Raw genomic sequence first — 26,457 nt, forward strand, 5'->3', positions numbered from 1 at the left:
ACATAACCTAGTTTGAGCGGAATAATCTGTCAGGTAGCCAGAGAGTGGAGCTCTTAACTGGTTGTCACATGGAGCAGCTCACAGAATTCGAAAAGTTTGGTCTGAAGTTTGGGTGAGTTTTTACGATGCGCAGTGTCTGCCTGTCAGTTGAAAATCTTGTGTGTGTGAGCATGTGTAGGCAACGTGGATTATCTTTTTTCAATGCTAGTTAACGATACTATAGTTTTCACATTTCACATTGAATTTCTTAACTATAGAAATGCAAGACGTGTTTTTAATTTGGGTTCCGCTCTGCACACACACAAGCTTGTTAGCTCTAGTCCAACTCTCGGAAGTTCAAAGACATTCTAAAAAGTTCACCCATAGAAGCCGCTCCTCCGTATGTATAATTCTGTGGGCCTAATTAAGATAACGTATGTCATAACAAGATCCCTAGCCCTTCAAGCCAAGCCTCCTACTCCTCCACTCGCTACCCGCAAAATTTCAGTCGCAACTCGCACATGTAAACAACTATAGCCTAGGCAGCCGATAGCGCCCACGCCAAGGCTAAAACAACTATAGTTTGCCCGCTCCATAGCAAGCTGCTCTATCCCCGGTGAAGTAATTTAATGTTGAGTGAATGTATTCTATTATATTCTGAATTATTGAGCTTACTAATGCACTGTATCTACTGCTGTAAATTTCATTCCTAGTACATCTTGTGTAAACGCAATAAATGGGGCGGCAGGGTAGCCTAGTGGTTAAGAGCGTTGGACTAGTAAACCCCGAGCTGACAAGGTACAAATCTGTCGTTCTGCCCCTGAACAGGCAGTTAACCCACTGTTCCTAGGCCATCATTGAAAATAAGAATTTGTTCTTAACTGACTTGCCTAGTTAAATAAAGGTAAAATAAAAAAAATGCATCTGGTGTAGATCGAATTTTGATTACTGTTAGGGCTATTCGGGTTGTTAATTGGATTCGTTCTGACATTTGAGGAGTTGTTCTTTCTTTTTTTGTTTTATTTAATTGCTTATTTGTGTACCTGTCTTGACATTTTACTGCATTGATAGGCGCTAGTAATATAAGAATTTTGCTGCACACGCTATAACATCTGCCAAACTGTGTACGTGGCCAATAAACTTTGATGCTTCCTTGTTGCTATGGGGTGAAGTTCCGCCTAGGTACAGATCTAGGATCAGCTGCACATTTAGTTTTTGCCCTAGCAATACACAGTGGATTCAAATAATAAAAGCTTAATAACGAGTTGATTATTTGAATCCGCTGAGTAGTAATAGGGACAAAAACAAAAAAATGTGCAACCCTTAGGATGTGCAATCCCCAGGACCAAGTATGGGAACACTGGTCAAGGGTCAACTTCACCCTACCTTGTCAGCGGCTGCTAGAAGGTCGTCAGCCATCTTGTCCAAGTTGGGGGCCTTGTCTGTGTAGATGAAACACATCATCTCCTTGAAGACCTCTGGCTCCACGTCATTGATCTCCACTCGGTTCTAGAGAGGTAGAGAAAGCAGGTCAGAGAAAAGCGGTGAGGCAGAGAGAGAAAGGGGGAAGGAGAAAGCCAGAGAGAGAGATGCGATACATGTAAATTGCACATGTTTTTAGTAGTTTAATATTGATCCACGTGAGAGGAAGCCGAAGTGGAATAATGTACAACATGTGCATGATTCATGTTTGTGGGGAACTTTGAGAGATGCCCTTTCAATTACAAAACAGGAAATACAACAAAAACATCAAAGAGAAAATAGATTTCTGCATATTCCCCCTCATCGCTGTTCAGTGACCATTGTGTGTCTGAAATTGTAAAGTTGGACCAAAAAAGTTCAATTTGAAGATGAAAAAAAACAAAAAAAAACAGAAATCTTTTAAGCCAGGAACAAAAAAAACAGGACTTTGATGTCAATATTATAAAAGGGGATAATTTACCTGGCTAAATAAAGAAAATAAATTAAGAAAAAAGTTGACCTGCACTGATATATTTTTGGACGTACAAACATGTTAAGAGGATCCAAGTGAAGGAAGATTGAGGAAAGGGGCCCCTGACTCACCTTTTTGCTCTCCTCCATCTCATGCTCAAACATGGCACTGAAGACAGGAGAGCGTGCTGAGGAAAATACAAAGATTTCTTTAGATTAAAAGATTAGATCAAGCCACTGGGCCTCAATAGAAATTGGAGGCGTCTGCATTTTATGAATGTGTGTGTGTGTTCTGTCTGTACCTGCTAATATGGCTTTGTGGGCCTGGAACTCCTGCCCGGCCACACACAGGGAGCAGTCGGTGAAGCGCGAGTTCTCCCACAGCCCGCCCAGCTCATCAGCCAGTCTGCAGTCAGGCACCTTCACCATGTTCATGGTGTTCTGACCCGAGATGTTCACAGAGTCCTGCACCACACTCACCTTGAGAAAACAGAGGCTACGTTTAGACAGGCAGCCCAATTCTAATATTTTTTTCCGCTATTTGGTCTTTTGATATCAGATCTTTTCAGATCTTTAGACCAGTTAGTGATTTCTTTTTTTTTGCCTGCCTGCCTGCCTAAACACAGCCAGAGTAAGCCCACCAAACCAACCTGGTCACAATTATCAACAATGTGAAGCCACTAAAGCTGCTCTGTCTAAATAGATACAGCCTTAAGCATAAATTAAAGTCCACAAATGATGAGAAGCGATAGTCCGGCGTCCCATTGTGACATATCTACGCGGCTCTGAGACCACCACCTGTGGGGGACGCACAGCCCAAACATCCACCTCCCCACAATTCCCAACCATCATTGCTTCGGTACGAGTCCTGTTAACAGTTGGAAAAATAGCTTGAGCTGCACTGAGAAATCTAAAAGTATGAAAGCCAAAAGGTCCAATATTTTAGAACATTGCTGTGTGTACATGTTTTGGACTATGATAGACGCTTTGCCCAACGATCAAAACGGATCCCATCAAAAAGAGACGTTTATATTAACTAAGCCTTCCAATGTGCTCCAATGAAACAAAGACAACCACATCAACCCCCCCCCCCCCCCAAAAAAAACAACTAAATCATTTAAAACACTGACAGCCGCAGCAGCCCACCCAACCTCAGAGACATGAATAGCTGAGATACAGGGGGAATGTAAACCAGGCCACCTGAAATTAACACAAAGGACAGTCTGTACACTCTTGAATTTTCCCCATCTTCTTGTTTAAAGGAACATTTCACTACAAAATCAAAGTTTGTCAGATGTTTTCAGACCTGAAAAATAGCCTTATGTCTAAAGATGATTCATTGATTTGACATGAGAAATTTCCCCTTTTAAGCCTCTCTCATTTAGTGGAATGGGGTCTTACCTCACAAAACAAGGTGAGCTTGTCGTCAGGCAGAAGACCGTTGGCCTCGTCCAACAGGAAGTCTCGGCGGATGAACTTCTTAAAGCCCCAGTCCTTCCCCTGGACAAACCGATATGCTCTCTGGCTTTCTGCAGAGTCAAGGAGAGAGGAAACGTTTGTGAGAAACACTTCTATTTATACATAGACTCATGTGTTGAACTAGGGTAAGGGTTTTCAACAGGCAGGCGGCCGACGAGCCAAATCTGGCCGGTGAGCCGATTTGATCCGCTAAAGGTTGTCTTGATAATACTTAAACAATTTGCAAATCTACTTTAGTTTATTTCATGATGTACACATTTGCAGCTAAAAGCTGAATTGCAATGCAGACAAGAGAGACCAATGACAAAAATGTTCAAGCATACTATTCTATAGGGGTTTGCCGATCTGGCCATACTCGTATTTGTAATCGTATCGTATACTCGTAATAGGAAAAACGTAAGTGCTTCAAAATGATTCTTGGCAATAGCCTAGACCTACCTAATAATCTCCTTGCATGTTTATGGACCACAAAAAGCTCCAGGAACAGCGGAGGTGTGTGTGTTCTCAGAACATGCAGCAGGCATGTTTGCTGTCACTCAGAATGCACATCATGGTTTCATCTTTTTTTTCCCTACATCCTCGCCCACTGATTCTTTATCATATAAACAGCTGGCAGCAACAATCTAAATGACCAGAGCAAAACATGCGAGGAGAACTGACTGAATGAGGAGCTGAAGAGCGTTACAGCTGCGCTCTATCCAATCGTAGCAGCATCAACATACAGACCACCCATATCTTTTTTAGACAGCTGAACTATCCAATTGAGTCCTTAAGAACATGCAGAATCTCTGACTTGAGAAAGATGCGTGCTGGCAGCTGAAAATGACTTACTCCGATCACAAAAATACTTGTATCACAATTGTATATATATGTTACGATACTTGTTTTATCCGAGTACTCGGCACACCCATCCTATTCTTTCTATTTCTCAAAGCTCTCCATCAGAGTGGTTACTGCTAACCCCACTCACCCATGGCTTTGGTCTCCTCTCCCTTGGCGTTGAGGATGGAGAACTTGAACTTGGCACGCACCTCAGCCTTGGGACAGCTAACCAGGAGCAAGTAGAGGGACAGGTAGTCTTTGCTCTCCTCATCTAGCCCTTTAGGGTTCACCCGCAGACACCTGTTAGAATTATGAGCGAGTAAACAGTCAATATTCAACAGTTAAACACAGCACTCTCATCAAAGCGGTTAGCTACCATTGACACAAGAGTTGGGCTGCTAGCAGCAAAATGTGCACTGGTGCCATTGCCAACTCTCCAACCAACAACATCTGGTGATAATGCCTTAGTCATTGTGTAGAATTTTGATGTTGTATTTGTTATGAAAGACCATCTTGAAACATTTAAAGAAAAGTCTTATCCACCACGCACCATTTGAGCTTGTCATTGGCTCCTGAGGAGAAGGTGGAGCTCTTAATGACCTCGCCCATCTCCTCACGACAGAAGCTGAAGTTGTTGATGGTCCACATGTAGGAGAATTTTACCACTTTGATCTGTAGGGGGGAAAGCCGCCAGAGATGGGAGGCAATATAATGAAGAGATGTGTGCTTTGACCTGAGAAAATAATTATTCTAATCCCCAACCCCACACTTAAACTCATCCCTTACCTGAGTGTAGCACCAGCTCTCCGCCACAGGCCCGCTGGACATTTCCGCAGGGGGAGGGGGACTCGGGACTCTTGACATCGCCAGGGTGGCAGCAGGTCGTGGCGGAGTGTGGGAGAATCTGTTCTTTCAGAGGTCCAGAATCACTCCAGAGTCCAAGATGTTGACAAACCTCAGACGGTAACAATTTGTGCCCTGAAAAGACAGGGGACAGGTCTGAGCAGGACTTTCAAACTAACATGTTCCAACTTGTGACACAGCCTTATGTTTCTTTTTTAATTACTGAATTATATAGACCACTTTCCCCATCTAAAAATAAAATAAAAAATGCTAGCCTAGGCTAGCACACACACGTAAATCAGCAGTCTGAAAAATATGCAATTGTTTGGCCTTACCAGAAGCCTAACCACCATGCAACATCCTCCATAAAATGACCAACAAGGATAGAAGACAAGAGTTTGGTAAACGCTGGTCTAGATTCATGTAAACTCAATATAATTTCAATCAATTCTCCCTAACTCTGTATGAGGCTGTGCTGCACGCCTAGAGGTTGCCAGTGAGGGCCATGGTTCAGGCTGGATAAATTGTCCACGACCCTTTGGGGACAGCGGACGATTGATGCCCATGGCGGGGCCACTCCAGGATCTATAACCTTCACAATGGCAATTAAGTCTCAAAATGAACTGTAAATTAACAAGGGAGAGAGCTACTCCTGTCTGGAATTCGCTGCCGACAGATTGTACACCTCCCAAGCGCTAGCAAGCCACACAAACAGTTTGTTGGCCTACTGCTCATTGGATGAGAAATTATGGACAATTAGCCTACCTAACAAATTGACCGTGTTTTCTAAGCACTCTGACAGTATACACACTACATGACCAAAAGTATGTGGACACCTGCTTGTCGAACATCTCATTCCAAAATCATGGGCATTAATATGGAGTCGGTCCCCCATTTACTGCTATAACAGCATTCACTCTTCTGGGAAGGCTTTACATTAGATGTTGGATCCTTGCTGCCGGGACTTGCTTCCATTCAGCCACAAGAGCATTACATGCTGACCACACAGGTAGCGTCGCATGCACGAGCGTTGAAAAAATATATGTACACATACATGTTATTCAATCATTGCACCCACACTGCTCACGAGCGTCTGCGTTGCCAGGTGCTAAAGTGGATTCTATTTGTGGACGAGCTGCAAGTCCTGCCTCTCCAATCTCCTCATTGGCTTTTAGAAGCATATACCCACGTGCCATCTCCTCATTGGTTATACCTACGTGGGTGATTGAAAGATGAACTGAAAAGGGGCCTCCCGGGTGGCGCAGTGGTTAAGGGCGCTGTACTGCAGCGCCAGCTGTGCCATCAGAGTCCTGGGTTCGTGCCCAGGCTCTGTCGTAACCGGCCGCGACCGGGAGGTCCGTGGGGCGACGCACAATTGGCCTAGCGTCGCCCGGGTTAGGGAGGGCTTGGTCGGTAGGGGTGTCCTTGTCTCATCGCGCACCAGCGACTCCTGTGGCGGGCTGGGCGCAGTGTACGCTAGCCAAGGTGGCCAGGTGCACGGTGTTTCCTCCGGCGCATTGGTGCGGCTGGCTTCCGGGTTGGATGTGCGCTGTGTTAAAGAAGCAGCGGCTTGGTTGGTTGTGTATCGGAGGACGCATGACTTTCAACCTTCGTCTCTCCCGAGCCCGTACGGGAGTTGTAGCGATGAGACAAGATAGTAGCTACTACACAATTGGATACTACGAAATTGGGGAGAAAAAGGTAAAGGTAAAATTAAAAAAAAAAAAAAGAAAGATGAGGTCGTTTATGGTAATACACCTTATGAAAGCCAATCGCCATATAAAGTCCAAAGAAGAAAAAGCCTGGAAGGAGGAGAGATGACTAGAAACGATGCAGTTGACAGTTGTGTGTGGATTAATTGTCAGAGTAGAGGATTTTATTTTATAAAGTAAGTCAATGTGTATATTCCAGGACAAATTAGCTAGCTATCTAAATACAATGTGTCCATGGTATCGCAACAGGACAAGTAAACCAAATATCTTGTTTGTATTTTTCCCAGGATTCAAAGCTGATGTCAAAGACTTGTCAGTGTCCGCTAAAGTGACTCATCAGCAGGGCTCTACACTGACCTTTTTTTGTGTCGGAAAGAAAGGCTGAACAGTGTTGGTTGTAGCCAAATTGACACTCAAATAATGGCTGACCAATGGAGAAGCATCATCCACACCTTCCACTAAAGCCCACCCGCAGCTGTGAGGTCAAAAGTGCACACGAAGAACAAAAATGTTTAAAAAGCAACAACAACAAAAAAAGTACTGCAAGCAAAGGGGGCAGTCTTTCCAAAATGGAGTGTGGTTGATAGCGAAATTAAAATTGGAGTTTTGTTTTCAAATACATTTTTTGTTTGAAATATTTTTGGAGAATAAAATGCATAAATGCTCTATTACAAAATATTTGATTGCAACAATTTTCTTTTACTTTGAAGCCTGGTCGACCTCTAGTTTACATAAACTCAATTAGTATTTGGTAGCATTGCCTTTAAATTGTTTAACTTAGGTCAAACATTTCAGGTAGCCTTCCACAAGCTTCCCACAGTAAGTTGGGTGAATTTTGGCCCATTCCTCCTGTAAGGGAACACCCCCCTGAAATGGACAAAAATGAATGGGAAGTAATTGGCACTGGACAAACCATATACACGGTGTCCAATACCACTCAATTCGGCGTTGTTTCGTTCAAAGTTGATTGCAAATGCCATATGGCAAATGCCAGGTGTAACACTTTAAAAATCCAACAGGTGGCGAGCACGCTCCACCGTGGTTTTTCATATTGCAAATGCAACACAAGTCAACATCCAAAAGCAACATTTTGAAAAAGTGAATTTTTTTTCAAAAACTTATCGCCCCCTTAAAGTGCTCTCTGGACCGTTTTTCTAAATTCTTTCGAATTTTGTGTCAATTACACACATATAAGAACTGTATCAACATACTTTAGTCATATTTTACTATCATCATTTAAAAAAAAATGAAATTTAAACTTGTGCATAAGGCATATGTTTTGTCCATTTGCAATATGACTTCATAGGAAGTCAAAAGCCAAATGCCATAAGAAATTTGACATGCTCAAAATTACTGCAGAAATGCAAAATTGACTGGCCTGATGAACACAGGATGGCCGGGCAGTGATAGTTGTTCCTTTCCATCACTCGTTGTGTTGATTTCATCATGTCCATTTGGTGATGTTTTTTTCACTATTGAATCATATTGCAAATGCATCGACCTTGTGCCATTCTGGGATATTCGGTGCTGCACAACAGTGAGTGAGTGACTCACAAGGCTCTGGTCTCTCGTCATTGTGTGCTTGTAAACAAACACACAATGGGGATTAGCGGTAAGCTTCATAATGAAAAACTAACAGGTGAAATGAAGGCGGCGATTTTGTTTATCTCCTAACGTATTGCACAAGTTAACTGCAGGAATATCCTTAAAAAGGGATACCATGGGATTTTGGCAACGAGGCTCTTCACTTCCCCAGAGACAGATGAACTAGTGAAAACTATTTTTAATTCTGTGTCCAGTATGAAGGAAGTTGGAAGTAGTTTCACAAGCCCATCGATGGTGCGCTTAACGGCTACTGGATGTTTTCACGTTTCTAGGCGTCAGCTTGGACACCTAGTCCACTGTGCACAATTGTGTAGGCGATTGCGCAACACCCAACGGTATTTTCCTTTCCATTATTCAGGACATTTAGAATGACAACAAATTAGTTGCCTTGTGGGCTTATAAACAAAATGATCTGGTAATCAGGTAATGAAGTGTCATGACAAAGAAATATTAAATTATAGTCCTCGATCTATTGTTGTTAGACCCAATGTGTCTCTCCTCACAGATGTCAATGAATGAATGGTGGGTGATCAAATTGTGCATGTGACTTGAATGAATTATGTGAATAGCCTAATGTTCATGGTGAAAGCCTATTAACAGATTGACTGTTGTCCCCTTAAATCATAGGATATTGTTATACTGTGTCTCTAAAAATCACAATGTTACAATTTCTATAGTCATGTGACAGTCTTTTAAATTGAAACATCCAAAATGTCAGGGGGGGGGGTAGTACCTTCCCAAAGCTTTGCTCGACAAAAATACACATAAACCTATTTGACAGATCCCATAAAACCATGCAAAATTAGAGGTTAGAGCAGTACTGCCGGAACAGTTTCCATTAGGAAAATGTGGTGCCTGTAGCATTTTAATTTACCCGACATTCAAGACATTTACTGGACCCATAGGCATTGGGTGCGTAACCTGATTAGGGCATCCACCCACGATGCTCAGAAAGACAGAAATCACATGTAGATTATGGTAATTCATCTTAATAGAACATGCAACTCAAGGATGTTAAGGCGTGCGCCCTTCTTACCAAATTGTGATGGACAATTATTGGATTTTCAAATTGTGCACGTTCACTTTTCCCTCATCCAACAAGACAAGTAACCAACAGCAAAATAACTAGCCGATGTCAATCTACTATCCTCCATAGTGGAAAAAAAGTGTACTTATTCTATTGGTCAGCTTGTCGTTCTGTGCGAATAATAAAATAGCCAATTCCAAAACAGACTCTGGGACAGTTGTGGGACGATGGATCCCAAATCCATAGGCTACATAAAAAAAACATTAAAGCCTCCCGAGTGGCCCAGTGGTCTAAGGCACTGCATCGCAGCGCTAGCTGTGCCATTAGAGATCCTGGTTTGAGTCCAGGCTCTGTTGCAGCCGGCCGCGACCAGGAGACCCATGGGGCAGCACATAATTGGCCCAGCATCGTCCGGGTTTGGGGACGGTTTGGCCGGCAGGGACGTTCTTGTACAATCGCGCACTGGCGACTCCTGTGGCGGACAACACAAGCTGACACAGTCGCCAGGTGTACGGTGTTTCCTCCGACATATTGGTGCGGCTGGCTTCCGGGTTAAGTGAGCATTGTGTCAAGAAGCAGTGCAGCTTGGCTGTGCTTCAGAGGACGCAAGGCTCTCGACCTTCACCTCTCCCGAGTCCGTACGGGAGTTGCAGCGAAGGGACAAGACTAACTACTAATTGGATACCATGAAATTGGGGAGAAAAAGGGCAAATTGTTTTTTAATAAAAATACAATAAATAAAAAATACATTAAAAGCAGTGAGGCTCATGCAATAGATCAGAACGTTTAGCTTAAAATGTTGATAAACTATTATTCACATTATAAGCGCAGCAATGCGCAAAAGGCAATAAGCAACATGCAAATGTTAGTTCCATAATGCAATTAGCACCGCACCTGCGAGCGGTTTCGTGAGACAAAGATTAAAATATCTGTTCAAAATTTTAAGAGGGGAGAGCTAAAGATGCAACAACCAGCATGGGTTGCTAATATCACTAGGATTATGCCTTTGGCTACTAGACAATGAAAGAAAGTTGATTTTGAAAACCAATAGAACATGAGAGAAATAGGCTACTGGTTTTAATGGCATCTGGTAGTCTTAATAAAATAATTGCCTGCAGGTTTGGTTGGATTTTGCCAAGGCTACTTTGAAGCAAGGTAAGACATGTCTCAATGTAGTAACACATTCAGGTTTCAAACCATTAACGATATGTTTTCAAAATCCAACTCCAACTAATTGCAAAGGAGTGTGTGTCACGCTGAAGTCTGCTTAGTTGCATATGCACATGAATGGCGAATGGGAAATGTGCTTCAATTGCCAGTTGACAAAATAAAAAGAATAACTCTTTAAAAAGAGGACCATCAAAACTGTTAACACACGATTGCATTTAGAATTGTTGCGCAATGATTTGACTTATAAAACCCGTTTCACTCCAGCAGCAACAGGAGCTGTAGCAGGAGCTCTCACACTACATAAACTGGCATTTCAGTCAATAAATAGGTTAAAACACATCATTTTACAGTGATTTTTCTATTATACAATGACAATTGACCGGCGCCAATTATATTTATCAGCTTTTCATTATTATTATTTTTGGCCAAAAGCCGGCTAACAGAAACCCTGCACCTGAACAGGTTTTGTGGGATATGTCTAAATCTGGGGTGGACAATTCCAGTCCTCGAGTGCCTGATGGGGCAAAACTGTGACACCTATCCCCAGCTAACACAACTGACTCCAATGATCACTTAATCATGATCTTCAGTTTAGAATGTAATTTGATTAAATCAGCTGTGTTTGCTAGAGATGGAGAGAAAGTGTGACACCAATCAGGCCCCCCCTGGTCTAAATCAAGCAGCCTTTATCAATGGCTGTTTATACACAGGCAGCCAAATTCTGATCTTTTGTCCAAAAATCTAGAGCTGATCGGACAAAAGTAAAATTCGTGGCAAAAAAAATCTGAATTAGGCTGCCTGTTTAAATGCAGCCAGAGAGACCTTGTATAGGCTAATTCACAAACATGTGATATAATGTAGGCAAGTTTTGGTCACCTAATAGGATATAGGGTCACATTGCCTTATATTGAACTAATTCCTCCACTAAAACATTTTTAGGAAGAGAAAAGGTCCTTTCCTTTAAGCCCCAAATAAATATTAGTTGAAAACATAGAAATGCCTCAGAAAAGCAATAGTCAATTGATTGTGCAATTGCAATTAAATCAGGAACAAAATGCCATTTCAAAAACCAATTTCCTGTACAGATTAAAGAGTAGAAGAATACAGGCATTTTTGGTGGCAATGTCCAGCAATAAATCTAACTTGTCTAACTGTTAGCGAACACAAGGTCTGTCAGTGTTCACGCTGCATTCATTTAGCAGTGGCGATACGCCACGGCAAAATCATTGCCGCCACCCGTGGAGACCCATAATTCAGGGCAGGTGGGTCAGAAGCCCACCAGTTGAGCCCCACCTGTTTCTTCCCAAAAATAAGTTTTTTGGGCATTAATACATGCTCAGCTCTTCTGTGGGGGTGGGGCAGCCAGCAGAAAATACAGAACGTATGGGTTAGGAATGTTCTTTAGTTGTACCGTGATTCGATTAGTATTCTGTCACTCATGGGGACACTACATCGACCTGAATGCCAAGCATCAAGACTGGAGGATGGTGATGGCAGCATCATGCTGTGGGGATGTTTTTCAGTGGTAGGGACTGAGAGACTAGTCAGGATCGAGGGAAAGCTGAACGGAGCAAAGTAGATCCTTGATGAAAACCCGCTCCAGAGTGCTCAGGACCTCAGACTGGAGTGAAGGTTCACCTTCCAACAGGACAACGACCTTAAGCGCACACGTCTTTGAGTGGCCAAGCCAGAGCCCAGACTTGAACCTGACCAAACATCTCTGGAGAGACCTGAAAATAGCTGTGCAGCGATGCTCCCCATCCAACCTGACAGAGCTTGAGAGGATCTGCAGAGAAGAATGGGAGAAACTCCCCAAATACAGGTGTGGCAAGATTGTAGTGTCATACCCAAGAACACACGAGGCTGTAATCGCTGCTAAAGGTGCTTCAACAAAGTACTGAGTAAAAGGTCTGAATACTTATGTAAATGTGTAGATTGATTAGGGGGAAAACTATTTAATCAATTTTAGAATAAGACTGCAACGTAACAAAATGTGGAAAAAGTGAAGGGGTCTGAATACTTTCCGAATGCACTGTTACTGTAGCTAAGAAAGTAATACTAAGTGTATGTTGTGTAGTAAGCTGTTAGTAGCCATGTGCCTCACCCTAATAATTTGGTCCCTCAAAACTTAGCCTACTGTTCTGACTTGATGGTGCACGTGTAGCCTATAGCCTGTGTTAGAGAAATGTAATCATCAAATATTGTAAGAGCTTTCATTGTCTGCTTATATGCCCCCTTTATTTACATACACACTACCAAGTAGGCGCTATTTTTCAGATGTTGCCCTACCGGAGTTACACAGTATTGTTGAAAAGCACATCAATAAGCTACTCGCTATGGGCTTCACGACTGACATTTGGACCAGCGATGTCAGCCCCATGAGCATGCTGAGTCTGACAGTACAGTGGGTCGACAAGGATTTGGTACTGAGGAAAGCCGTATTGCATGCTCTAGAATCGGCTGGTTCTCATACCTCTGCTTTTGAGAACATGATGGCATTTGAGAACATGATTGAAACATGAACACACTCCTAGCTCCATTCGAACAACTGATTCGAGAAATAAGCTCAACTGCGTTAGCAGCAGATGCGATACCCTCAATCATGGCACTGCTCAACAAAACTGCCGACATACCGTGGGGTTAAAACTTGCAAAAGTACTCTACTAGAGGCTGTGAACAAGCGATTGGGTGGCATTCTCTCTGAGCCTCTTTAATGTGTCGCCACCATGCTCGATGCTAGGTACAAGGACTGCTACTTCGATGCAGACAAGAAACAGAGTTTACGTGAAATGTTAGACACAGCTGGACAAGATGGAAACAGTAACAGTGCACACCGAGGAAGAGGACTCACGACAGAAGAGGCCACGGACAGACAGAGCTGAAACTGAGACTGAACAACGAAACAGCACAGCAAGTAAGTGGAAAAATAGGTTATGATTATGTTTTACTGGTAATGGGGACATGTAAATGCGAACAAAATAACATTTTGGTCAGTGTATGTTGGTTAACTATTTAACTGTACTAGAATACTTAAAAGGCCGCTAAAATTTTAAATATCGGTATTGTTTATTTTGTCAAGGAAAATATCCGAATCGCCCAAAAATGTAATAGCGGTGCATCCTAATTCTGAGACTTAGTGTACAGGGAGAATACTATTAGAATGGCCTATGTCCTGAATTGTGTCGCTGCTCCTCATTGTCTTATTGAAATTATAGATTGCCTCTTATCCGCTCGTCGTAGTCTTACGCCATAGTTTGTACATCTCAATTGTCAGTAGAATCCACATTTGTTTAAGCAAATCAGCCATATTAGCTATGGTTTTTAAAGTAAGTAAATTATGCTGAATGAACTGTTTCGCTGCCAGACAAGACTCTGCTGATAGCCAGGTGTAGCTAAGGATTCACTCCATGGTGCTGAAAAGAAAGCTCTGCTGTTGGGACAGCTAGAGTTGAAGTCAGAAGTTTACATTAGGTTGGAGTCATTAAAACTTGTTTTTCAACCACTCCATAAATTTCTTGTTAACAAACTATAGTTTTGGCAAGTTGGTTAGGACATATACTTTCTGCATGAGAAGTAATTTTCCCAACAATTGTTAACAGGCAGATTATTTCACATATAATTCACTGTATCACAATTCCAATGGGTCAGACGTTTACATACACTAAATTGACTGTGCCTTTAAACAGCTTGGAAAATTCCAGAAAATGATGTCATGGCTTTAGAAGCTTCCGATAGGCTAATTGACCTAATTTGAGTCGATTGGAGGTGTACATGTGGATGTATTTCAAGGCCTACCTTCAAACTCAGTGCCTATTTTCTATTCATGGGAAAATCAAGAAGAAATCAGCCAAGACATCAAAAAAAAAATTGTAGACCTCAACAAGTCTGGTTCATCCTTGGGAACAATTTCCAAATGCCTGAAGGTACCACGTTCATCTGTACAAACAATAGTACGCAAGTATAAACACCATGGTACCACGCAGCCGTCATACCGCTAAGGAAGGAGACGCGTTCTGTCTCCTAGGGATGAACGTACTATGGTGCGAAAAGTGCAAATCAATTTCAGAAGAACAGTAAAGGACCTTGTCAAGATGCTGGAGGAAACAGGTACAAAAGTAAATATATCCACAGTAAAACAAGTCCTATATCGACATAACCTGAAAGGCCGCTCAGCAAGGAAGAAGCCACTATACCTCAACAGTCAGGCCTACATTATATTCACTGTGTTTATGCAAGTTTTTGGGAACATAAAATGCATCTATATAATGCTACTTAGTGAAAAGAACACGTGGGATCTAGCTAATGATTAGCTCAACAGGCTAAATGCAGATATGCCGAAGCATGGGGATGCCCATTTATAGCCACTATGGTGCTATCAGTTGGGTTACAGGTGATAAAGTGTATTGCTAATAACATAGCTGATAATATGGACCATGCATAGTAAAACTGGGCCACATGGACAAAAATCCATGTCGAGATGAATTGTCTGAATTGATGTGACAACGATACATTTATAACATTAATGTTCACCAGTTTTCTTTGTGTTATCCTTAACTTCTACTGCACTGAACACAACAGGCAACAATTATGAAGATTTTACTGAGTTACAGTTCATAAGGAAATCAGTCAATTGAAATAACTTTATGGCCCTAATCTATGAATTTGACATGACTGGTAATACAGATATGCATCGGTTGGTCACAGACACCTTAAAAAAAAAAAAAATTAAGTAGGGACGTGGATAAAAAAAAAACCAATCAGTATCTGGTGTGACCACCATTTGCCTCATGCAGCGCGACACATCTCCTTCGCATAGAGTTGAGCAGGTGATTGTGGCCTACGGAATGGTTTGCCACTCCTCTTCAATGGCTGTGCGAAGTTGCTGGATATTTGCAGGAACTGGAACACTGCCGTACACATCAATCCAGAGTAACCCAAACATGCTCACTGGGTGACAGACCATGGAAGAATTGGGACATTTTCAGCTTCCAGGGGCTGTGTACAGATCCTTGCGACATGGGGCCGTGCATTATCATGCTGAAACATGAGATGATGACGGAAGATGAATTGCACGACAATGGGCCTCAGGATCTCATCAAGGTATCTCTAAATTCAAATTGCCGTCGCTAAAATTCAATTGTGTTCGTTGTCCATAGCTTATGCCGTAACCCCACCATGGGGCACTATGTTCACAACATTGACATCATGCAAACCGCTCACCCCCACAACGCCATACAATGTCTCCCGTCTGCCCAGTACAGTTGAAACCGGGATTTGTCCGTGAAGAGCATACTTTTCTCCAGCGTGCCAGCGGTCATCGAAGGTGAGAATTTGCCTACTGAAGTCGGTTACGACAAAGAACTGCAGTCAGGTCAAGACCCCGGTGAGGACGAAGAGCACGCAGATGAGCTTCCCTGAGAGGGTATCTGACAGTTTGTGCAGAAATTCTTCGGTTGTGCAAACCCACAGTTTCATTGGCTGTCTGGTCTCCCACGATCCCACAGGTGAAAAAGCCAGATATAGTGGTCTTAGGCTGGCGTGGTTACACGTGGTCTGCGGTTGTGAGGCCAGTTGGGCATACTGCCAAATTCTATAAAACAACATTTGAAGTGACCTATGGTAGAGAAATGAACATTAAAATGATCTGGAAACAGCTCTGGTGGACATTCCTGCAGTCACCATGTCAATTGCACACTCCCTCAACACTGGAGACATCTGTGGCATTGTCCCCAGAACCAAGCTTCTCAATCCTGAGCGTCTCAGAGGAAACACTGGTCTATCGCCAATGCATCAGTCATTAAAGACTGCACTAAGTCACAGACAAAACCTTAAAACAATAATTGGGAAATTCCACACCAGGAAGGCCAGGAAATAGTTTTGGTATCTCAGATTGTTCTGGATATTTTCACATATAAACTTAATAGGGAGGTAGGATGTTTGATATGCTTTTTATATTTAACACTATCCATTTTTTGTTAGACCCTTTTTAAACCTATACATGCCTCCTACATTAAACGTACATGATACAGACATCTTGGTGTCATACTTCTAATAGTGTGCTCTAAAATATGTTTAGATTATTGAATAAATTAAAGTAAAATTTATTTCGTAGTCAATATTAATATGAACCTCAAAAGAACCCTTTGAGTTAAATTTGTTTAAATATATTGTTTTAAAACATACTCTACAAGTAGGCTACATAAACCTTCCAAGGTGGGTGCTGTGATACTTTTGAAGTTAAGATCAGTTTTATGAGCACCACCAACACAGTAAATGGGAGAATGTACTTGAAGGAAACTTCCTCTGCTGGTGATTTGCTGAAAGTGATTGATTAATGACCTATAATGTCAATTTCTATAATGGGTCAAATCTTCAAAAGTAGCAGAGCACCCACTCTGGAAATTTGACGTGTTTGAAGTAGAGGTTGACCGATTGTGATTTTTCAATGCTGATACCGATTATTGGAGGACCAAATATATGACAATTACAACAATACTGGAAAAAATATATATTTTTATTTTAACTTAATACATAGTCTCAAATAAATAATTAAACATGTTCAATTTGGTTTAAATAATGAGAAAACAGTGTTGGAGAAGTAAAAGTGCAATATGTACCATGTAAAAAAGCTAACGTTTAAGTTCCTTGCTCAGAACATGAGAAAGCTGGTGGTTCCTGAGTCTTCAATATTCCCAGTTAAGACGTTTTAGGTTGTAGTTATTATAGGACCATTTCTCTCTATACCATTTGCATTTCATATACCTTTGACTATTGGATGTTCTTACAGGCACTATAGTATTGCCAGCCTAATCTCGGGAATTGATAGGCTTGAAGTCATAAACAGTGCTGTGCCTCAAGCGTTGCTAAGAGCTACTGTTTGAATGAATGCTTACGAGCCTGCTGCTGCCTTCTACCGCTCAGTCAGACTGCTCTAACAAATCATATACTTAATTATAATAAAATAAAAGCAGAAATACGAGCCTTAGGTCATTAATACGGTCAAATCCGTAAACTATCATTTCGAAAACGTTTATTCTTTCAGTGAAATATGGAACCATTCCGTATTTTATCATAAGGGTGGCAACCCTAAGTCTAAATATTACTGTTACATTGCACAACCTTCAATGTCATGTCATAATTATGTAAAATTCTGGCAAATTAATTACGGTCTTTGTTAGGAAGAAATGGTCTTCACACAGTTTGCAACGAGCCAGGCGGCCCAAACTGCTGCATTTACACTGACTGCTTGCACTGAACGCAAAAAAAGTGACAATTTCCCTAGTTAATATTGCCTGCTAACATGAATTTCTTTTAACTAAATATATAAAACATATTTTTGTATTGATTAAGAAGGCATTGGTGTTTATGATTAGGTACATTACTGCAACGATTCTGCTTTGTTTGCGAATGGGCTTTTGTTAAATCATTACCGGTTTGGCTGTGATTCGTTGATAAATTAACAGGCACCGCATTGATTATATGCAACACAGAACAAGCTAGTTAACCATGTGTAGTTCACTAGTGATTGTTTTTATAAGATAAGTTTAATGCTAGCTAGCAACTTACCTTGGCTCATTGCAGCCACAAGGTCCTTTTGATGCTGCACACGCGTAACAGGTGGTCAGCCTGCCACGCAGTCTCCTCGTGGATTGCAATGTAATCGGCGTACAAAGGCAGATTACTGAGTGTTATGAAAACTTGAAAATTGTCCCTAATTAAATCGGCCATGCCTCTAGTTTGAAGAGTATATTACTCCAAACAATATCTCTAAAAATAAGCTAAATCAAAAAGTATACTTTTGAGATATTCATTATGTTGAATAAATGTAAATTTATAAAAATTTTCCTTCAGAATCTAGACATACTCCCTACTTTATAGCACACTACAAGGATTATAATGACACCAAAATGTAGTTTGTATCATGTGCTGTTATCAGATCATAGGGTGTTACAAGAGGCATGTTTAATAGGGGCATAAAATGGTCACTTTCCACATGTGGAATTGCCCAATTGGTACAGGGACCAGAAATCGATAGCCCAGTCCACATTGGACCTCTATGGGAGACATTTTATATTCTTCCCCTTATCCTATGACTCATCCTTTCCTAAAAATTAAATCTCAGAAAACATTTGAACTGTTCATTTTCTAAAAACTGATCATCTGGACTCTCTTTCATCCCTGACTTTACGCAATTGTACTTCCTCACACAAATCCCACCACCTTTACCAAGCAAAGGAGGTTATGGGGAGGTGGAAGGGAGATTAATTCATACAGTGCATTCGGAAGGTATTCAGACCCCTTGACTTTTCCCACATTTTGTTACGTTACGGCCTTATTCTAAAATGTATTATATCGTCGCCCCCCCCCCCCCCCCCTCTTCAATCTACACACAATACCTCAATGACAAATCAAAAACAGTTTTAGAAATTTTTGCAAAATTGGAAAACCTGTAAATATACATTTACATAAGTATTCAGACCCAATACGCAGTACTTTGTTGAAGCGCCTTTGGCAGCGATTACAGCCTCGTGACTTCTTGGGTATGACGATAAAATCTTGCCACATCTGTATTTGGGGAGTTTCTCCCATTCTTCTCTGCAGATCCTCTCAAGCTCTGCCAGGTTGGATGGGGAGTGTCGCTACACAGCTATTTTCAGGTCTCTCCAGAGATGTTTGATTGGGTTCAAGTCCGGGCTCTGGCTGGTCCACTCAAGGACATTCAGACTGCTGCGTCTACCTAGTCTCCCAGTCCCTGAAAAACATCCCACAGCATGACGCTGCTGCCACTACGCTTCACCATAGGGATGGTGCCAGGTTTCCTCCAGACGTGACGCTTGGCATTCAAGCCAAAGAGTACACGCTTGGTTTCATCAGACCAGAGAATCTTGTTTATCATGGTCTGAGATAGAGGTCAATGATTATGATTTTTCAACAACGATACTGATACCGATTATTGGAGGACCAAAAAAGCTGATACCGATTAATCTGCCAATTTTTATTTATTTGTAATAATGACAGTTAAAACAATACTAATAAACACTTATTTTAACTTAATATAATACATCAATTAAATCAATTTAGTCTCAAATAAATAATGAAACATGTTCAATATGGTTTAAATAATGCAAAAACAAAGTGTTGGAGAAGTAAAAGTGCAATATGTGCTATGTAAGAAAGCTAACGTTTCAGTTACTTGCTCAGAACATATGAAAGCTGGTGGTTCCTTTTAACATCTTCAATATTCCCAGGTAAGAAGTTTTAGGTTGTAGTTATTGTAGGACTATTTCCCTCTACACCATTTGTATTTCATTAACCTTTGACTATTGGATGTTCTTATAGGCACTTTAGTATTGCCAGTGTAACAGTATCGCTTCCGTCCCTCTCCTCGCTCCTCCCTGGGCTCGAACCAGAAACACAACGACAACAGCCACCATCGAAGCAGCGTTACCCATGCAGAGCAAGGGGAACAACTACTAGAAGGCTCAGAGCGAGTGACGTTTGAAACGCTATTAGTACGCACTAACTAGCTAGCCATTTCACTTCGGTTACACCAGCCTCATCTTGGGAGTTGATAGGCTTGAAGTCATAAACAGCTCAATGCTTGACGCACAACATAGAGCTGCTGGCAAAATGCACGAAAGTGCTGTTTGAATTAATGTTTACGCGCCTGCTTCTGTCTAACACCGCTCAGTCAGATACTTAGATACTTGTATGCTCAGTCAGATTATATGCAAAGCAGGACACGCTAGATAATATCTAGTAATATCATCAACCATGTGTAGTTAACTAGTGATTATGATTGATTGTTTTTTATAAGATAAGTTTAATGCTAGCTAGCAACTTACCTAGGCTTACTGCATTCGCGTAACAGGCAGTCTCATTGTGGAGTGGAACGAGAGAGAGGCAGGTCGTTATTGCGTTGGACTAGTTAACTAAGGTTGCAAGATTGGATCCCCCGAGCTGACAAGGTGAAAATCTGTCGTTCTGCCCCTGAACGAGGCAGTTAAACCACCGTTCCTAGGCCGTCATTGAAAATAAGAATATGTTCTTAACTGACTTGCCTAGTTAAATAAAGGTATTCAAATTATATATATATATATATATATATATATAGTGCCTTGCGAAAGTATTCGGCCCCCTTGAACTTTGCCACCTTTTGCCACATTTCAGGCTTCAAACATAAAGATATAAAACTGTATTTTTTTGTGAAGAATCAACAACAAGTGGGACACAATCATGAAGTGGAACGACATTTATTGGATATTTCAAACTTTTTTAACAAATCAAAAACTGAAAAATTGGGCGTGCAAAATTATTCAGCCCCCTTAAGTTAATACTTTGTAGCGCCACCTTTTGCTGCGATTACAGCTGTAAGTCGCTTGGGGTATGTCTCTATCAGTTTTGCACATCGAGAGACTGACATTTTTTCCCATTCCTCCTTGCAAAACAGCTCGAGCTCAGTGAGGTTGGATGGGGAGCATTTGTGAACAGCAGTTTTCAGTTCTTTCCACAGATTCTCGATTGGATTCAGGTCTGGACTTTGACTTGGCCATTCTAACACCTGGATATGTTTATTTTTGAACCATTCCATTGTAGATTTTGCTTTATGTTTTGGATCATTGTCTTGTTGGAAGACAAATCTCCATCCCAGTCTCAGGTCTTTTGCAGACTCCATCAGGTTCTCTTCCAGAATGGTCCTGTATTTGGCTCCATCCATCTTCCCATCAAATTTAACCATCTTCCCTGTCCCTGCTGAAGAAAAGCAGGCCCAAACCATGATGCTGCCACCACCATGTTTGACAGTGGGGATGGGTGTTCAGGGTGATGAGCTGTGTTGCTTTTACGCCAAACATAACGTTTTGCATTGTTGCCAAAAAGTTCAATTTTGGTTTCATCTGACCAGAGCACCTTCTTCCACATGTTTGGTGTGTCTCCCAGGTGGCTTGTGGCAAACTTTAAACGACACTTTTTATGGATATTTTTAAGAAATGGCTTTCTTCTTGCCACTCTTCCATAAAGGCCAGATTTGTGCAATATATGACTGATTGTTGTCCTATGGACAGAGTCTCCCACCTCAGCTGTAGATCTCTGCAGTTCATCCAGAGTGATCATGGGCCTCTTGGCTGCATCTCTTATCAGTCTTCTCCTTGTATGAGCTGAAAGTTTAGAGGGCCGGCCAGGTCTTGGTAGATTTGCAGTGGTCTGATACTCCTTCCATTTCAATATTATCGCCTGCACATTGCTCCTTGGGATGTTTAAAGCTTGGGAAATCTTTTTGTATCCAAATCCGGCTTTAAACTTCTTCACAACAGTATCTCGGACCTGCCTGGTGTGTTCCTTGTTCTTCATGATGCTCTCTGCGCTTTTAACGGACCTCTGAGACTATCACAGTGCAGGTGCATTTATACGGAGACTTGATTACACACAGGTGGATTGTATTTATCATCATTAGTCATTTAGGTCAACATTGGATCATTCAGAGATCCTCACTGAACTTCTGGAGAGAGATTGCTGCACTGAAAGTAAAGGGGCTGAATAATTTTGCACGCCCAATTTTTCAGTTTTTGATATGTTAAAAAAGTTTGAAATATCCAATAAATGTCGTTCCACGTCATGATTGTGTCCCACTTGTTGTTGATTCTTCACAAAAAAATACAGTTTTATATCTTTATGTTTGAAGCCTGAAATGTGGCAAAAGGTTGCAAAGTTCAAGGGGGCCGAATACTTTCGCAAGGCACTGTATATATATATATATATTTTAAACGGCAAATCGGGGCCCAAAAATACCGATTTCCGATTGTTATGAAAACTTGAAATCGGCCCTAATTGGTCGACCTCTAGTCTGAGAGTCCTTTAGGTGCCTTTTGTCAAATTCCAAGCGGGCTGTCATGTGCCTTTCCCTGAGGAGTGGCTTCTGTCTGGCCACTCTACCATAAAGGCTGGATTGGTGGAGTGCTGCTGAGATGGTGGTTCTTACCATCTCCACAGAGGTGGTCACTCTGTCAGAGTGACCATCAGGTTCTTGAACAACTCCCTGACCAAGGCACTTCTCCCCCTATTGCGCAGTTTGGCCGAGTGGCCAGCTCTAAGAAGAGTCTTGGTGGTTCCAAACTTCTTCCATTGAAGAATGATGGAGGCCACTGTGTTCTTAGGGACCTTCAATGCTACAGAAATGTTTTGGTACCCTTCCCCGGATCTGTGCCTCGATATCTTGTCTCGGAGCTCTACAGACAATTCCTTCGAGCTCATGGCTTGGTTTTTGCTCTGACATGCACGGCCAACTGTGGGACCTTATATAGACAGGTGTGTGCCTTTCCAAATCATGTCCAATCAATTGAATTAACTACAGGTGGACTCCAATCAAGTTGTAGAAAGCTCAAGGATGATCAATGGAAACAAGATGCACCTGAGCTCAATTTTGAGTCTCATAGCAAAGTCTGAATATTTATGTAAATAAGGTTAAAAAAAATCTATATACACACATTTGCAAAAATGTCTACAAATCTGTTTTCACTTTGTCATTATGGGGTATTGTTTATAGATTGATGAGAAAATATTTAATACATTTTAGAATAAGGCTGTAACGTAACAAGATGTAGAAAAAGTCAAGGGGTCTGAATACTTTCCAAATCCACTGTATCTAATGTCTCCAGTCACCTTCTATTTGATGCTATTACTAACAGTGCAGCTGCACCAAGAGGTTACACAGGTAAATCCATTTGAATTCAATCACTTTTTGACAGCATCCCTTTGGATTTAAACAAAAACTTTCCATACATGGTTTCCCATGGAGGAAGTAGTCAGAAAGTGATGTTTTGGACCCAAATACCAAAACATTAAGGAGATATAGGTTTCTTAGAACATTTTTACAATTTACATTAAAGCTTATAAAAAAGTATCTAAAAACGTGTAAACGCCAATTTAGCTGGAACACCATTGAAATTTAAATGGATGAAATTGTACTTCTAATTACTACCACAAATATGGCCGCTGGACCATACACCGTTGAATGTCAACTTAAATAGACATGTCAATTTTATTATCTATATTTTTCAATGTTTGCAATAGTTTTCCTATGGAAGACAGTATGATTTAATACAGATATTCCCAATCAAGCCAACATCATCTGATGTGTGGACCTCCAACCATCTTTGTGGTACCATTTGAAAGTTGTTTGAATTGTATTCCCATTTTAATAAATATATCAGACAAAACATGACACCCACCCTGTATTGAAGAGCATGTATCTCAACCAATGGCAGGCACAACCCAAAACCCTCAGATGATGTAAAATAGGGTCCAAGCTACAACATATGCGAATATGAAGAAAAAATAGTTTTTGTGTAATATAATTTATGTTTAAGGTAATATATATTTTAAAATTATACCAATCACAATCATTCAAGACATGGATGTCTCATGGTATAGTGGGGTATGCACAATACACTGAGTGTACAAAACATTAGGAACAGCTTCCTAATATTGCGTTGCACCCCCTTTTGCCCAGAGAACCGCCTCAATTCAATGGGGCATGGACTCTACAAGGTGTCAAGTGTTCCACAGGGATGCTGGCCCATGCTGACTCCAAATGTTTCGCACAGTTGTTTCAAGTTGGCTGGATGTTCTTTGGGTGGTGGGTCATTCTTGATAAACACAAGAAACTGTTGAGCATGAAAAACCAAGCAGTGTTGCATGTTCCAGTGCACTTGGCACCTACTACCATACCCTGTTCAAAGGCATGTACACCTTTTGTCTTGCCCATTCACCTTCTGAATGGCACACATACACAATCAAGGCTTGAATATCCTTCTTTAACCCATCTCCTCCCCTTCATCTACACTGATTGCTTTCAGATCTCACCTGGTCAATCTGCCGTGGAACGAGCAGGTGTCCCAAATGTTTTGTATACTCAGTGTGGCCACCATCATTATCTCTCTAAATGTTTTGGCATTTGGAGCTACCGGCTTAATTTGTCCCTTCATTTGGGGACTGTGGGCAGTTTATGTCATATTGAGCTGTATAAACTGTCTGGTCTAGGAAGTTAGAGAAGAAAATGTGTCATTGGGGAATATGGGTCCAAAAGATCAGTTAATTTCTAAATGTCATTATCAAGATGGAATGTTTGATGTCAATCTACTGCACTAACTAAGCCGCTACTATTGTTCTTGTGAGGTGCAATGCAGTACCTAACTGCACAATGGATGCAGGCTGGTACTACCTAATAGGTAGCTAGCTAAGTGCTAACCGTACTTTGGGTTGATGGATTAGCCAGACAGCCCCCGACTTGTGTTGTGGACGAACATCTGCCATAAACTTTTCCTACAGTTGTCATTTCATGTTGGCTAATGCACATGCCATTCTGCCTGTTTGAAATTGGCAAGTTGAAGATGTTGATTTTAATACAATACAGACAGTATAGCTGAGAAGGGAACGTTTTCAGGAAATGTAGCTAACGTTAGGTACATGGCCAGCTAACGAACGACCTAACGTTAGGCTCATAGCTAGCTAACAATACTTGAACGCCAAACCAAAGCTTTGGATGGATGGGTGGGTGGCTAGCTAGCTAACGTTACGGATGACTAACACAAACTTGAAGAGCAAGTTAGCTAACGTTAGCTAATTGTGCTAGCCATATTTGTCGATACGTCAACAGTTAAAAATAAAGTACCTTGCTAGCGAACTACTTCATGCATTTGAAACTCATGTATAACTTGGCTAACAAATAGCTGCGGTACATTTAATCAGCCCATTTTAAACCCCATACAGTTTGCTAGCCAGTAAGTTGGTGCCAGCTAACTAGCGGCGGTAGCTAACGTTAACTTCAAATTCCCATACTAACGTAGCTACTGATTGCAACTCATTGTTTATTTTAGGAAATGGCAACATTGTTTTTAATTTCGACAAAGAGATTAATTCATATTTCCATTAAATCTGTGTAACAACCTGTCTTGTTAGCTACATTTTCGGTAAACTCACCTTTTAACTGGCTGTATTTGCGCAGATCTTATGTTATTAACGTTAGCTGCTGCAACATCGACAAGATTCCATCATTGGATTTCAGCCAAAGCTATTTGCATGCACAGCGCTATCTACTGTTTTGGAGTGGAAGTCCGAGGACTTTGCAACCAGGCCCTAATGTCCATGTTCAGGACCAAAAAAAGAGTACAAGTTTACAGTGTTGATTGATTGAAACACCAAGTTGCACTTTGAATTTGCTGAAAATGAATCAACATTTCAGGTTTTGGTATACACTAACATTTGGGAGTCAGTGTTTATACTTAATTGGACCAATTTATCTTAATTCAATCTGCAGATTTGGTGGGCTATTCCTTCACTTTAATTACAATGCCCCAAGATTAAAGCACTAAGAGAGGCTGATATGGGTGTATTTAATTTGCACATGGATTAGAATTAATAGCAGCATCTCCCCTCTGTTGACACTCAATTACTCAAATGTTAATGTTCAAGGTTAGCAACCAACTAAGCCTCAGGAGACTGAAAAGATTTGGCACGGGCCATATGATCCTCAAAATGTTATACAGCTGCACCATCAAGAGCATCTTGACTGGCCGCATCACTGCTTGGTGCAGACGGTCCAGTACATCACTATGGCCAAGCTCCCTTCCATCCAGGACCTCTCTCTATATTAGGCAGTGTCAAAGGAAGGCCCAAAAAATTGCCAATTACTTCAGGCACCCAAGCTGTAGACTGTTCACTCTCCTACCGTCCAGAAAGTGGTACCAGAGCATCGGCTCTCGGACCAACAGGCTCCGAGACAGCAGTCTTATGGCTTGGGAGTAGAAGCTAAATAGTTATTTAAATATGAACACATACACACATACTTTCATAATCATCACATGCTGCTGCTACTCTGTTCTTTATTTTACT

The 26,457-nt window shown here is 41.4% G+C and overlaps 1 protein-coding gene across 1 annotated transcript in view; it reads right to left on the bottom strand.

Annotated features, from left to right (window-relative positions):
• Positions 1–25,673, bottom strand: part of LOC110491746 (speckle-type POZ protein) — a 31,713-nt gene extending 6,040 nt beyond the window's left edge. The window contains exons 1-8 of the mRNA XM_036946626.2: positions 25,546–25,673; positions 4,999–5,190; positions 4,763–4,884; positions 4,361–4,512; positions 3,313–3,440; positions 2,214–2,391; positions 2,044–2,099; positions 1,366–1,488 (exon numbers count right to left, since the gene is read on the bottom strand). Of these exons, the coding sequence (XP_036802521.1) occupies positions 1,366–1,488; positions 2,044–2,099; positions 2,214–2,391; positions 3,313–3,440; positions 4,361–4,512; positions 4,763–4,884; positions 4,999–5,076 (837 nt within the window). The 5' untranslated portion in view covers positions 5,077–5,190; positions 25,546–25,673. The remainder of the gene's footprint in view (positions 1–1,365; positions 1,489–2,043; positions 2,100–2,213; positions 2,392–3,312; positions 3,441–4,360; positions 4,513–4,762; positions 4,885–4,998; positions 5,191–25,545) is intronic.
• Between the last annotated feature and the right edge of the window lie 784 nt (positions 25,674–26,457).

The sequence above is a fragment of the Oncorhynchus mykiss genome, chromosome 16, assembly GCF_057628025.1.
Source record: "Oncorhynchus mykiss isolate SJ-2025 chromosome 16, ASM5762802v1, whole genome shotgun sequence".
Classification (NCBI taxonomy): Eukaryota; Metazoa; Chordata; class Actinopteri; order Salmoniformes; family Salmonidae; genus Oncorhynchus; species Oncorhynchus mykiss.